Source organism: Hippocampus guttulatus, chromosome 12 (genome assembly GCF_054856545.1).
Source record: "Hippocampus guttulatus isolate MCC_2025c chromosome 12, RoL_Hgut_1.0, whole genome shotgun sequence".
Classification (NCBI taxonomy): domain Eukaryota; kingdom Metazoa; phylum Chordata; class Actinopteri; order Syngnathiformes; family Syngnathidae; genus Hippocampus; species Hippocampus guttulatus.
Window position 1 is genome coordinate 6,240,334 of NC_141272.1, and position 14,790 is coordinate 6,255,123.

The window sequence follows — 14,790 nt, forward strand, 5'->3', positions numbered from 1 at the left end:
GGACCGCAAGAGCACGGCAGCTATAAGGCAGCGCTCGCGAATCTCTTGCTGACAGAAAGGACAAACATTCATGATGAAAGCAGATTGGCGCGGTAGGATAAGCTGCTCGACTGATAAAACCACCTTCAGTTGTGCAGAAATGACGTGTGTGTGTGTGTGTGTGTGTGTGTGTGTGTGTGTGTGTGTGTGTGTGTGTTATGTTTTGGATCTGACATAAGACATCCCATTTACTTTAGAAAGTAAATCACTGCCTTGTGCTGTGCCGAAATGCAGAAAGCCTAAATAACCAAACGGACACAAAGAGTGTGCAAGCAATACTTTACCTGTATGTCAGTGGTCCCTCCCAATCCAGTCTCTCCATTCTCTGTCAAGTCCTCCACCAAAACAGAGGGGAAGACGCCCACCTTTCCGTTAAGCTCCCCCTCCCAGAAACCATCATCGGTCTGAGTGTCACGGCTTAAAAGGCGAATGACCGCTCCCTCCGAGAAGGAGAGTTCCTCCTCCGCCTGGCCTTCGTAATCGTAAAGTGCTCGTACATACACCACTGTAGGGGGTGGGGGGGGGATAATGGACAGCAATTAGACACACAGTAGGAAAAGCTATTCTAGATGCAGCTTCTTGGAACAATGAATCCTGTTATGGCTCGTGTTTTCACTGTGAACGGCGCAAGCAACTTGTTTCAGGTTTGAAGGGTGCCTTTTCTCGACGGCAGGGTTCAGCTCCTTGGAGATGTGCTAGATAGGATTTACATCAGGGTTCGTAGAAGGCCATTTCAGACTAGTCCAATGTTTTGCTCTTAGCTATTCTTCGGTGCTTTGCTTATCCTTTCTGACACTAGGGAGCAAATTTCTTTGCCTTGAAGTGATTGAGATTTTACTGTACATAGATTCAAGATATCAAAGGTCAGATCTAGCAAATCAGCGTCTGTTTGTCATACAGTAGGTATCGTGTTCTTCTCTTTGGATGCACGGCAGTGACAAACTTGTTGGTGCACTTTTGTTGAGAAAAGAAAAAGCCACAATGGCCAGAAGAACATTGTCCCAGAAGAATAGTCGCGTGTCAATATGCATTTCAGCAGTCTCATTATTTCCAAGGTGTTTCAGTGGACTGCGTGTGTTTTAGTTTTTTGTTTTGTTTTGTTTTTGTCCGAACACTGCAATCCATTGTATTGCGTTCATCTTTTTTGTTGTATTCAATGGCATGCTGTGTCGGTGCTATGAGGCCACGCAGCTGTTGCCATATTCGTTACACTACGGTGGAAACACAGGATTTGTCAGGATGTAGTGCAAAACCTAAGTACAGTGAACACCAATTAATCACAGGGATACGTTCTAGACCCACCATTTATACGGTTTGACACCCCCGCACACTTACTTAAACGCACAGTAAAAACACTGTAAATATATTTGAGAAGATACAAATAATGCAAACATATAACGTCTCGAAAATACAGTTCCTATTGTCGGGTCAATGTGCTGGATATGAGCCTTTCAGAGGTGGGGTCTGGTGTGGTGACATGTCAGCAAGTCTACGTGTGAACGTTTGATGTGATGGGGCTGACAGCAGCTCCAAGTGAATGTGCTAATTGCGTTTCACATTTAGCGTTCTCGACTGCGGCTCTCATTTCCTCTATGTGAGGCCTTTACATTTAGCAAGTATACACTTAAAAGCTTTTAAAAAGTGCAGATTACTGCGATACAGTGCGGGGCTTGCACAGAAGACAAATACCGATGAATACCTTTTCCCCCAAAAAATAAATCTGTAATGCAGCTGGACCACAGTAAGTGAACCATATAGCTGGAGAGGACTGTATGCCTGATGTCTTTCTAGATAGTGGCATGAAGGCAAAAAAAAAAAAAAAGAATTCAAGAAAAGTTGAGTTTAAAATTACAGATGAAGTCCAAACAAAAGGCATTTTGCTCACAAGGTTATAAAACTTACTGTTAGCATCGCCGTTGACACAGCCGGAGAGCAACTCTGGTTCGGTTGAGTTGGAAGAAGTGTGTGACCGAGCGTCCAGAGTTGCCAGTGACTGAAGCATGCTCAGCAGGCTGTTGGACGCGGGGAACTGGAGGTATTTCTCAGGAACATAACCTACTTGGCCTGTCTTATTGCGAGCCTGTGGAGGACAAATGAGAAATCCACACTCAACCACTACCCACACACACCTGAAGAGATAGCATCTTGTTTGTTGTTACCACAAACTTGACGCTCATTTGTTGTGAACGTTACATGTGAACTCGCGCACCTTGACCCAGTCCTCCATGTCGCCATCCTCAATAACCTCCAACATCTCCTGTTCATCGATGGTTAACTCATCTGGCTGAGAAGCCTGGCACGGAAGGAGAGACGGTGTGTGATGGTGTTTCGAGCTACAGAAATATCAACTGAGCAACACGTCCTGAACATTTTAGCTTCACACAATGACTTTTTTGCTGACATAGCATTTATACATTTACAGTTCTGCACTAAAATGTGGTCCTCGAAGGAAATGTTTTCGTAGCATTGTGTGTATTTGCCCGCATTGTTTCATACCTTGTATGAGAAGAGGACTTTGCAGGTCAGTGGGTAATTGCGAAGGGTTCCTGAAGGGCTGGAGCTGCTGTCGTCAAAAACCTCCATATTCTCTTCACACTCGTCGCCGTCCTCACGCTCCAAGTCAACTGTACCCTGTTACAAACACAGGTCCCGATTCAAGTCAAAAACAATTAAGGAGACATTTTGTCAGTTTCCCCCGTTCAAAATGATTCAGCCGTTCCTTCCTGTGAGGTGATATGCACTTTTCGATACAGGTGGAGAGCCGTGGATGAATGACGCAGTCTAGCCTCTCCCACTTTTGCTATGAAAGCCTTTGACTGGCTTCTATGAAGGTCATGTGACCTTGTGGCAGAAGGAGCCGCCATAGTGCGCTGACCTGCCCACAATGTTTGTGTGCATGTGTGCTTTCACCTTTGTGTCGGTATGTACTCTGTGTGTGTGTGTGTGTGTGTGTGTGTGTGTGTGTGTGTGTTTAGCCTTTCCCAAGCTATTGTGTTCAGTTATCAGATTTCTATTGACTCGGTAAACATAATACATGAGTGTTGGAAGTTAAATGTGTACAGGTCACTTAAATTCAGAGAAAAACGATTTATTATTTTCGATTTTGTTATGATTTTTCAATAACTGGCATACATTTCATATCATCATGTCATGCTTATGGTAGAGCAACAGATTTCCAAACTGAAGATCACATAAGATAATGCAGATGCAAGAAATTATGTTGAAGAATAAATTTGTTCTTCTAATTAGCCTAAAACCTTTAAACCAATTCTAAAATTCTAATCAGTTATTGGTCATTTGTAAAAGTAGGTCTACAAAAGTCAAATAAAACAAAGGATCAAAGTGATGTTTCCCCGGATACCGCTTCGATGTTATAATCATCTATGACTCAACTCCCTCGCTGTTCGCGGGTTTTCTCTCCATCCTTCCACTGAGGATCACTCTGGTGTTTGTGATGGACTCATGACACTCATGAGTCCAGAAAAACAACATCCCCATTCATAAGTCTGCACGCAAAGACACATGCATTATTATGTCTGATGACCGGAAGATAAATCTGTAACTTTAATCATGATCTTTTTTTTTAATGATTGCAAAGAGATCATCTTTTGTCCTGTGAAGTTTGCTCCGGAAATTGATTCTTATGAGTTACTTATGTGCTTGTTTTTCATAGGCTGGCTGGTCAGACAGATAATTAGGCCATGCGGAGATCAATCAATTATCTTTGCATCATTCAGGAGGCGATTTGTCAGGAGAGCTATTCTGGCTGGGTCGTTTATCATGAAATCATAAAAAATGAAAGCCTCTGGTTGCCAGTCTAAAGAGTCTTCATTTCTGAACATTTCAGGCCAGAACGCAAAGGAATGTCCCAGTTGGGGCAACAGACTGTAGGAGAACCTGCTTAAAATTTTCTACAATATTAGGGCTATAGAACGTACACAATTTCTGCCCTTTATAAATAAAAGAAACACGACATCAGCTTCAAACAGGAGTGAACATGCTGTTTTGACAAAGAGAACAGCAACACAATGAGAGTGAGGTGTAGTCTCACCGACAGTGAGGGATCGTGGGAAGTGCAGTTGGCCCAGCGCTCATTCTCGAGCTCCTCCATCACCTACATGCACAGAAAGAGTGAAACGTGGAATTCATACAAGCGTTCCCAAACCGACATCATGTATACAGAATGAAGGCAAATCATGCAGCAAGAACCATCAATGCGCATTCAGTAGGTAGACTGGATCATACCTGGTTCATGGCGCTCTTCAGCCAGGTGTCCACAGCAACGCCCACTTGCCGCAGCAGGTCCAAGCGAGCTTCTGCTTTTAACTTTATTGTCTTTGAGGAAAGAAAGGAAACGATTGTGACACCCATCCAACATATATGCTATACAGTACACACTGATCTGCCGGAACATACTTGTTACTTTCCTGATATGAAGAGGAAGCAAGTTATGAATTGGTAACATGGAACTGTAAATGGATAGTTGTATGAAGACTTGGAAGAATATTAGACAGTTCGAAGCTGGCACTGACAAACAACATATACTGATACATTATACAGCATAAACTTTTGATTCTTGCAAGATAAACATTGTTTCAAGAAGAGTCAAAAAGGTGTGAGTATGATCTGTTGAACTTTGTGACCTGTGTCATACTGCATATCGGCTATGCCACAATTAGTTTTGTTGTTTGCCATTCAATTCATTTAGCTCTATCCAACAGCTTGTAATCAATCAAAGTCAAACTCTACAAAGGGATAATGTATTAAAATCAGACAGCTCACTTTTTATTTCTAAACTTACTTTTAATGAGCTGCCAGCACTATGAGGACCGCATATGTGCTGTCTTCTTTACTAATGAGACAATATGATGAAGCGATAAAAACACAGTAGGAAATCCCTGCCTGCCAGCCTCTTTTGCTCAACTCTCTCCCCTTCATCTGTAATCCTCTTGTTGTCTTCTCTACATTTCATTGCTGTCCTCATTCATTACCTGCTCCTTCAGTCTGTCTCTCGTGCTGACACAGCACATTGAATGCTGGTGGATCAGAGTGCGTATGTCTGACTGCAAACAAATACTGACAGCGCTCCAGCGCTGCTTAATAAACACGCTCTTTCTTGTTTTCTGTAGGCATAGATCAAATGCTACAGAAGAACATAAAGACCTATTTTTGTGCCCAGCATAAGTATAGCATAAAATGCAGTGTAGCTGTGTGCATGGGTGCAGTTTTCTCGCTTTTGGTATATTTTCCCAGACAGGCGCGGTTGGAAATGGGTGTTTGCGCCATTGTGGGAGTGAACACAGACGTCTTGATTCCCAGCCAATCGAAGTGGCTCTTCTTATTCCCTCTGAATTCAGTGTAGGTGAGGCACACGGTCTACATTGCGGAAGCATAAACAGACTCGATGAAGTCTGAGATCACCGCGGGTAAAGTACATTTATAAGAAACTGCAAGAAGAGCTCCACTTGCAGATGATGTGAACAAGTTGCCATTGTGCAGACCACATTGAAGCAGTCCCAGATTGATACAACGGAGAACTCCTTTGAGTGATTCACACTTGCCAGTCGTAAAACGTGGATCCGAGAGAAAATTGCTATAATTATGTGAATAATGCTATCGTGAAAAATGGATGAATGCAAGTTGTACTACTTTCGTTTCCTTTATAAAGCTCTGATAAGAGCTCTACAATGCAGCCATTTCATGAAATATGTATAAGCTCGATCAAGGTAGTGCTGGCAATGCAGAGTAGACAGACAATTTCAGCAGGAGACATTGTGAAAAGGGCTGTGATTACACAGCTGATTCTTGCACCACCTGTGTTTGCAATACGTTGGGTTGCACATTATTAATAGTATATTCTTGTCAGGTGAAGTAGACATTTGTGAAAAACTGCCAGAAGAGGGTGTCAGACATGTGAGAGCAAAAATAGAAAGTATTCTGACTGCAGTGAACCTTTTAACTGTCGGTCCTTTTCAGGCACCTCTAAGTAAATAACAGCTGCAAAAATGTTTTCAACATCATGCGGCGTTAAGTGTTGGGTCTGTAGGGGACAAAAAGTCACAAACCTCAGCTTTGCGTATGTTTTCTTTGGATTCTTCGATCTTCATCTCAAGATCCGATCTGCCCTGTTCGGTGGGGGGCAGTCCATGACTCTCACACTCCTCCAGTGACTGAATAAACACACACAAAAACATATACTAGAAATCATGATTTATTGTGTTTTAATATACAGTATGGAATGATTCTAGAGCTAAATAATGTTTTTTTATTTGGTGAAAGGGTATATTCTGGCTGGAAATGACACAAGAAAGTGTTAAAAGACTCAACTAAGTTCGGAATCCATCTTTTCATCTTTACCCCTTGACCTCATTAGGGTCGCCGGTGTACTGGAGCTTGCTATACACCTTGGACTGGTCCGCAGCCAGGGAAAGTCCATCTATCCATCCATCCATTTTCTAATCCGCTTATACTCACAAGGGTCTGTTGCCTATCCCAGCAGACTTCGGGCAGTCGGCGGTGTACACCCTGAACCGGTTGCCTGCCAATCGCAGGGCACACATAGACAAACAACCATCCGCGCTCACGCTCACACTAAGGGACAATTTCAAGTGTTCGATTACCTTGCCATGGTTTTTTTTTGGAATGTGGGAGGAAACCGGAGTACCCGGAGAAAACCCACGCAGGCACGGGGAGAACAAGCAAACTCCACACAGGAAGGCCGGGACCGGAATCAAACCCTGCACTTCTGCACTGTGAGGCGAACGTGCTAACCAACTGACCAGTCGTGCCGGCCCACCAATAATATTGATGAGCGAAAAAAGGATATGAAATTGACCAAATTGTGACAAGAGGTTTCTGGCGGACATCAGCAACTTCGATTTAGACTTCGAAACAGTACGAATAATTTATGAAAAGGAAATGTTTTCTCAAAATTTGGAAAAAAAAAAAGAAATGAAAATGCGTCTTTTATCATCTCTTGAAAGTCTTTTGACAGTCCCTTGTCATTTCCAACTACTCACAATATTCAAAAGAATTACCCAAATTAACTGCAGATACATTAATATAAAGTGTTTATAATGTATGTTATGCACACAATACATTGCAATGTCTCACTCTCTTGTAATGGATGATATTCTTGTGCTCCCTGGCTACTCGTGTCGCCCATTTCCTGGCCTCTTTGTTCAGACTGTGCTCCTCTGTGGTCCCCATTTCTGACTCCAGCTGACGACTCTAACAAAACAAACACACACAATCATGCAGGCAGAATAAACACACAGGCAAACATACGCAAATGCAAAACAGAACAGAAACAAAAGCAAGAAAACTGAAACAGGATTTGTAACATGCAGAAGCTGTTCATGTTGCTAACGAGAGGAAGAAAGGCATTTCTTCTATCTCCTGTTCGAAATTGAGGATGTGCTGCAAAGCTGCTAGTTATTTTACCGCCATCAAAACCACATGTGTGGAAAAACACAGTGTTTATTTGTACATTTTTATGCTTACTACCAATTGCGAGTCTTGGGGGAAATAATGCATTATTCTTCAGTAGAGCATTACATCATCTGTTTGCATGTCCATGCAAAATACCGATTTGTTTGTTTTTAAGCACAAACAGACTGCACCTTGGTAAAGTGTGGGGACTGACAAAAAAAAATGAATTTCCTCTTTGCATCTCAACTGTGATAAAAATTGGCATCCTAGTTCTTCATAGTGAGCGTATTATGGGGAGAAAAGAGGTGTTATTTCACTCTGGTATATTATGAGCCATAGGCAACACCCGGTTTTACATATTTAAACCGCCATGGGATAATACATTCTCAGTGGTGAATTACAATCCTTGTTTCAGGTATGTTTCATCTGGGAGCAATTCATATAACTCGAACTGATCCAGTGTGAAGCATTGTCTTTCACAACTGTAAGTATGTGCCGTGTTCATGGAAAATATACTGTATTCATGTGATTTGTGAAACTGTTGAAACTGTAAATAACTGACAAGGCTCTGTGGATGAAAATGAACCTCTTGTGTTTTTAGTAAGCCTACCTTGAAATTCCAAGTACAATCGGGTTCACTTCACCCAGCTAGCAGATGCAATAATTCACACGTGACATGAAATGTTACAATGGGAGCGTGAGAGCAGACGCCAAAGGCTCCAAAATGATGATCCGTGGCTTCTGAATGCGACAAAGACACGACTGCTAACGGTTATGGCTACCTGTGCCAGGGTCATTCTCATGGCACTGACGGGTGAAGGCTCAATGTCCACCAACTGCTGCACCGAGCTCAGAGTCTGGCACATGCAACCAAGAGCAGGATCACAAGCACACAAACACAAGGAGTAGTAAGTGAAGGAATAGTTAAGGGAAACGTGTTAGCAGAGGTTAAGTAGGATCAGGAGGACACAGGAAAGGAATAAAATACTATGTTAAGGAGCTCAGCTGCTGGGGAAAAAAAGTGTTCTCGAAAACTCAAGAGAATACTAATTGAATGAAAGAAATAGCGTGGAAATTAATATAACAAATTTCATGTAATAAAGATGAGGAGGAGAGCTACAGTAATGTGTGTTCAGACATCAGGTTTCTACTGTTGCATTATTTTGACAACTTTGATCTATTGACAACAGAATCCAGGATCCAATTGAATGGCCAAGCCGTTATTGCTAAATAGAAAAGCAATTATCACTGCCAATTCATCAAAAAAAAAAAAGTGTCCAAAGAAAACGGGAACTTTCCATGGAATAAGTGAGCCGCCTCAAAAACTGCAGATTCTAATTTCTCTGTGTATTCTATTCAGTGATCCAACTGATACTGAAGAAAGTGTAATGTCGCATTGTATGCCACAGCAAAAGAATGTGTCAGGATATGACTTACGACTTGGTGAATGATGTGTTCGTGCGTGAATGTGTGCCAGTAAGATGGATTTTACAGAAGAAAAAAAAAACGGCTCCTGCTGTTTGACCATGAGCGTACTTTACAGCACATTAGCACAACGTTGTGCTCACCATCTCCTACCTTGTCACACTCACTGGGCTGGAACTGGAAGTCGTGTGCTTTGTGGAACACTGGGTTCTCTTGCATGAACAACTGCTGGTTGAACTCTTGTATTATCTGATAACGATACACACGTACATTTTGCATTAGAGCATTCCATGATGAGAATGGGACACTTGGCCCAAATACGTTCACTGACTGCCCGACCCCTGTATATGTGTCCCTACTACAGTACAATGACCGCTGAACGCCGACACTATATCTTATTAATTGGTGGCGAAAACTGCCTAGTTGTAACACATCCTCTGAAAAGTCACCGTTTCATTGGTTTTGGTCAGCATTTTTTAAATTTTAATGTATACTTTTTCACCTTTACAGAATTCTGATGTTAAAAATGAGTGAAAAAGAACTTATTCACCCTGGTCGATTTGTCCAACAGGAACTGGAAGGTGTTGTGTGTCGCTTCTGAGGCTTCAAGCTCTGTGCGACACAATGCTATCAGGTAGTCTTTCACATGCTCGTAGATCCTGCCATCCAAGGCCTGGAGGAGAGAAAACATAACAGCAATGACGGATACTTGGTTTTTACTTAATCCTTAGAAATAAATACAGATGACGCATTTGATTCACATTGCATGTTTGAAGCCTCACGCACCCACTAGTCACAAACGTGGAACGTGTTCAATTGAAGACATTAAATCATTATTCAGGCGTAAACACATTGGATGAAGCGTGACCCTCTGAATGAAGTGTTAACGTAGTTTCCATGAGGAGCTAAGTAAAATAGAACATGTAGGAAGAGAATAAAAAGATACACAAACAAATAAAAATCAGAAAGCGATAGAGTAAAGGAGAAAAAGTGAAATTTTCGGCAGATATCAGAGTTGATGGTGAAAGCAAGCAGCGAGAAAAAGAAAGTGTGAGTGTAGGCGGTCATCTGTGTGCGTGTGTGTGTGTGTGTGTGTGTGTGTGTGTGTGTGTGTGTGTGTGTGTTTTGAATTTCGTTCTCACAGCTGCAGGAAGGGGTAAGGGGGTTCATATGTCAATTCAAAAACACAATTTCAAATATTCAAACATGATTCATACCAACGTCAGTGTGCATGACCACACACAATGGAATATAAAGGAAATGTAAAGGAAGTTATGTCATTATGGGTGGGCTGACTTCATTCTAATTGTTCCTTATTTTGATGCTTATCTCCTTTCCCTGTTTTTTCTTCTTCCCACACCTTTTTTTCATCCATTTGCAGTTGCACTGAAATGAAATGAGTCAGCTTCCAGGAAAATACCCGAATCATAGCAAGTGGGTTAGTGTATTTGCTCGTGTGTGATTGGGTTGAATGGATGCATGTGAAATAAACACAGTGCGGAGAGGCAGAAGCAGAGAGGTTGTGAGTTGACTTGCATGTGTGCATCGGTTTAAGAGATGAATCTGATGACACATCGGGACACAAGATGTGTTTACGGAGTGAACTTACAAGCGCAGGAGAGAAATAACTAGCAGATTGTTTTCCTCTGGCACTGCCCCGCATTCGCTCGTATGTGTACATGTTCTTGTATTTGTGTAGATGCACAATCCCCTGCAGCCTTCTGTCACTCGGCGCTGCTGATTTATTATTCAGGAGTGCCTCATAGTGTCGATGCTCATGGAAACCTTAGGCTTGAGTTTATGGGTGTGGGGGGCACAGACATTGAAATTGGAGCTGAACAGAGGGGTGACAATAAAATCCTATAGACTGAAAGATTTGAAGGCTAAGTCATTCATGTACTTTTTCCCAGTACTAGTGTTGAATTTTTTATTTGATTTTTTTATGGGAAAGTCAAGTCAACATTTTTCTTAACAATAATTTGTTCTACGTGCCCCCACTAGTCTATACACACCATTCTGATTAATGTTGCAGCTTTGGGATATGAATTAAGCAGAGCAGAATGTTGCATACGGGCAAAAACATCTGAATTGAGCTGCATTGTGAACATACTGTACCCTATCAGAAGCAAATGGATCGTGGCAGCAAATGGGTGACTGTGGATGCATGAACTGTATTTTCTCCTGTCCGGTTTTACAATGACATGGCAATGATAAATTTGCGACATCAATGAGCCACCTGCAGTGGTTGATGTCACCCAAATAAGTCAGCCCACCCCATTTGGAACCCAGGCTGATCAGTTGAAATAGTACCTTATCATAGCTTGTGTAAGTACTTGCTTTTCCAGTGAAGTGAACCTTTTTTTTTTATATAGATATGAATTTGTATTTCCAGAAATTGAATTGATTTCACAAACACTCAACACATATCTCAAGGTAAGTTTTCAGAAATGCTTTGACGTTATTATTTGTACGTATGTGTTTCCTCGCGGATTTGAAATTAAAGTTTAGCAGCGAAAAGATGAGTGATGCAGCAGCTCCCTCAAAGATTACAATTTCATGCCTGTCCATCATTTCAAATGACTTGAATTGAACAATTCTGCCCCAACCAAATCAAAACCCCATTGTTTTGTTTGATGTAGTCGCCTTTGCCGCAAACATCGAAGGGAATGGGGATTTTTTTTCCTCTCAGATTGAGTTGATTTTTAATTCAAAGTGCTTCTTTCCTGGAAATTCCCTCAAGCACGAGACATGACTAAAACTCTTAAGCCACATGTAATGAAAGAATATGTCATTGCAGTAATACTCGAGTTGCCTTGAAGCCCTTATGAACATAAAATAGCCTACAAACGAAATGAAACATGAAGTGCATGGATTTAAGGAGTCAGGAGCTCTAAGGTGGATTCCCTGAAACATCTTTAAATCATTTTGACAAATACCTGTATGCAGTGGAGCAGGTCTGTGTGGTAGTAGCGGTCATGGTGAGCGTTGGCAGCAGCTAATGTTAACAAATAGTCATTTCTGGCCTGTGTTGCCTTCGAGTTGCAGTCACTTCTCTTTGCTTTCAACTGAGAAGACGGAATGACAGACACCATTTCAAAGTTCACTTTAGTCTCTCCATGAATTGTAAATTCTTAGGGCTCATCCAAGAGGCAAAGTCAAAACAGCTGAAAATGTTGCACAGCCTTTTCCAACAATACCGACAATAGAAGGCAAGGAAGCTTCATTTACAAAGCGCATTTCACAAACACACAGTATATCAACGGTCTTACCTTTACACTTGCTTTTTGCAAGCTAATTCTTGACTGAAAAAGAGCCAGTTTAGACCTAAACAGAGAGGGCAATAATCAAAAATCAATGCATCCAGTTTTGACCTAATTTAGCTCCTCTAGTTGCCAATTTGGCTTTCCAATTGAATTCAAATCAAAATAATCCATCCAGTATTTTTTATCTTAAAATTTTACACACTTACTTGGCTTCGATATCCGCCTTTTCTCTTACTGCGTGGGCGACCTGCTCACAATCGTAGTATTTTTTCTTGGCTTTTGCCAGTTCCTTTACCGACTCCTGCAGCTCTGCCTGAATGCCACTTAACTGATCGATGATCTTTATCAGGGGAGAAGAAACATCAGGGATAAGTAAGGAAAAGCACTTTTCAACATACTGTAAATCGCATGTTAAAGTGTGTCATGATGAGCGTATAGACTCATGTACTAGCAGAGATAATTTACAAAGAGTTCAGAGTGTCGCCACTGAGCTTTAGATACCGGTAGTCTAAAACCCCCAAAGTTCAGCCACATCGCCCCACTTCTGTCGTCCTTACATTTTAGGATGTAGTCACCTTTTTTAGTTGCTGCTCCTTGTATAGTCTGACAGTCTTTGCAGGATCTGAAACTTGACTCTTGTAGTCGTCACACACATTGAGTCTGGACTGGCTCACCTGCATCGTGCCCTCTAAGTAGGACCGCCACACGGCATACACATTCCTGGTTGGACAGGATAAACACAATGGCATGTGCACTGTTAGACACATAATTACAAATGTTGAAGTTATCCTGTAATATAATTTAATCTCTCAAATTAGGGCAAAGGAACAAGAATATAAATTGATACTTAATGTGACTCATGAACCTTTGCATTGCTGTATTTGCTAAAAATCATCATGTCTTTCTATGAAACAAAGAATAATTACTCAGAGTACACCGAAAGGGCCTGGACTTGTTTTGCTGTAAATGCAATCTTAATCTGCACATATACCATGAATTAAATTGGTTTGTACCGGTATTTGAATAGACACCCACTGACCTGAAGTCTGGTCTCTGCTCATCAGGATTGATTCCAGGCCAGTCTCTCTTGAGGTATTGGCTTGCTAACTTCTGCAGAGCCTAATAAGAAAAGTATAAAGATGCTATTATTTCATAAAACACGTTATTTTCACAATTTTTAGACAAAGCCTCATTTTCTGTGTGAACAAATCTGGAAAAGGGTGGATGGAAGATCCACTTAAGCAAGCCCACTTATTCTGTGCTGAGCACCTCTGTTCAATACATATCAATCAGTCACCAGCTTAACTTGTTCACCCTGTTAAGATTGTTTCTCTAACAATGAATATCCCCGCCATGTGCAACAATTCGGCCACAGTTATCCCGTACACAGTCTCTGCACCAGTCAGAAACTAGAGGGCTGCAGAGTGTGCAGCCTACATCTACTACAGTGGGTCACTGTGTCAGTCGCGACAACTCAGACTCACACACGGTTCCCTTTGTTTATACTGTATCTGTGTGGATTTATGTGTGCCGTACCTGGAAGCTCAACACAATGATACACCTTTGTTATATGTTATTCAAATAGTTATCATATATTGTATTGTAGCTTCAAGGTACCGGTAATTTTTATTTTTCAGCAACACACTTGCTCCCGCCATCCTCTTGTCAATGCTGCTGGCATTACCTGGCAAACTACAGTAGAGTTCAAGTTACCACAGCAGCACATGTATGGCCTTCCTGTGTGGTCAGGCTAAAGTGGAAGTATTCAATTTGACGCACGCACACACACACACACGCACGCACGCACGCACGCACGGACTACCGATCACACACACCCTGTTTTGACCAGAAAGACTGTGTACTCAGACATCTGAATTTCCTCAGATCAGAATGTGAAGTCAAATGGAGAAAAAGTATACATTTCACACATTTCCAAGAATTTCTTTCATCATATTTGTATATAACTGTTAATTAATGTTCATGAAACTTCAAAATTGTGTTTCTAAAGTTTCTAGCGTAATAAAGTTTGCCTTCAATGATGTAACAGAGTTATGTAATAGAAATTGTGTTTTTAACCAGCTACATTAATATAAAGAAAACAACTCAATTGACTCTTACATGCTACACACAGTGATTTGTCTCACGTCTACACTGAGATGTTTTTTTTGTTTTGTTTTTTTAGACACTTTACATTTCCTTTGGGATTTTCCCCATGGCGCTGCATGGCAATGCTAAGCCGAGTATGCATGCTGTGCAAATTTGATGGATTTGCACTGAACCCGCAGCCAAGTTGCCGGCCACAATGTGCAATCGACAGCAGCCAGTCTTGGAAGAGCCAAATGCAAGGCTCACATGTCCAGTTTAATGCATCACAATTTGCTTCTTCTTTGTTTGGACTGATATCACCGTTGGGGTGAACCAGAAACCCTGGATGACCAGCAAGATGCGCTGAACAATTCTGCATGTGTTTAGGCACAGAACAACATCCAAGTAAGGAAGCTCACCCCTTGCTATCAGTAGAACCTGACGCCTAAGGTAGATGATGTCTGAGCGAATTAGCTTCCGTGGTGTCAGCATCCATGTGTGATTTCCTTATGAACACACCTTAGCCAGTTTGAGTGGGGAATAACAC

The 14,790-nt window shown here is 41.6% G+C and overlaps 1 protein-coding gene across 4 annotated transcripts in view; it reads right to left on the minus strand.

Annotated features, from left to right (window-relative positions):
* fchsd2 (FCH and double SH3 domains 2) overlaps positions 1 to 14,790 on the minus strand; it is a 34,363-nt gene that overhangs the window by 4,461 nt on the left and 15,112 nt on the right. For 3 of the 4 annotated variants that reach the window (XM_086125217.1, XM_086125219.1, XM_086125218.1), the window contains exons 4-19: positions 13,198 to 13,277; positions 12,734 to 12,878; positions 12,365 to 12,498; positions 12,165 to 12,219; positions 11,832 to 11,960; positions 9,446 to 9,568; positions 9,049 to 9,144; positions 8,253 to 8,327; positions 7,153 to 7,269; positions 6,105 to 6,209; positions 4,285 to 4,374; positions 4,091 to 4,153; positions 2,536 to 2,670; positions 2,249 to 2,332; positions 1,942 to 2,119; positions 324 to 544 (exon numbers count right to left, since the gene is read on the minus strand). In XM_086125217.1, coding sequence (XP_085981343.1) covers positions 324 to 544; positions 1,942 to 2,119; positions 2,249 to 2,332; positions 2,536 to 2,670; positions 4,091 to 4,153; positions 4,285 to 4,374; positions 6,105 to 6,209; positions 7,153 to 7,269; positions 8,253 to 8,327; positions 9,049 to 9,144; positions 9,446 to 9,568; positions 11,832 to 11,960; positions 12,165 to 12,219; positions 12,365 to 12,498; positions 12,734 to 12,878; positions 13,198 to 13,277 — 1,830 coding nt within the window. The remainder of the gene's footprint in view (positions 1 to 323; positions 545 to 1,941; positions 2,120 to 2,248; positions 2,333 to 2,535; positions 2,671 to 4,090; positions 4,154 to 4,284; positions 4,375 to 6,104; positions 6,210 to 7,152; positions 7,270 to 8,252; positions 8,328 to 9,048; positions 9,145 to 9,445; positions 9,569 to 11,831; positions 11,961 to 12,164; positions 12,220 to 12,364; positions 12,499 to 12,733; positions 12,879 to 13,197; positions 13,278 to 14,790) is intronic. The other variant, XM_086125220.1, reaches the window with a different exon arrangement.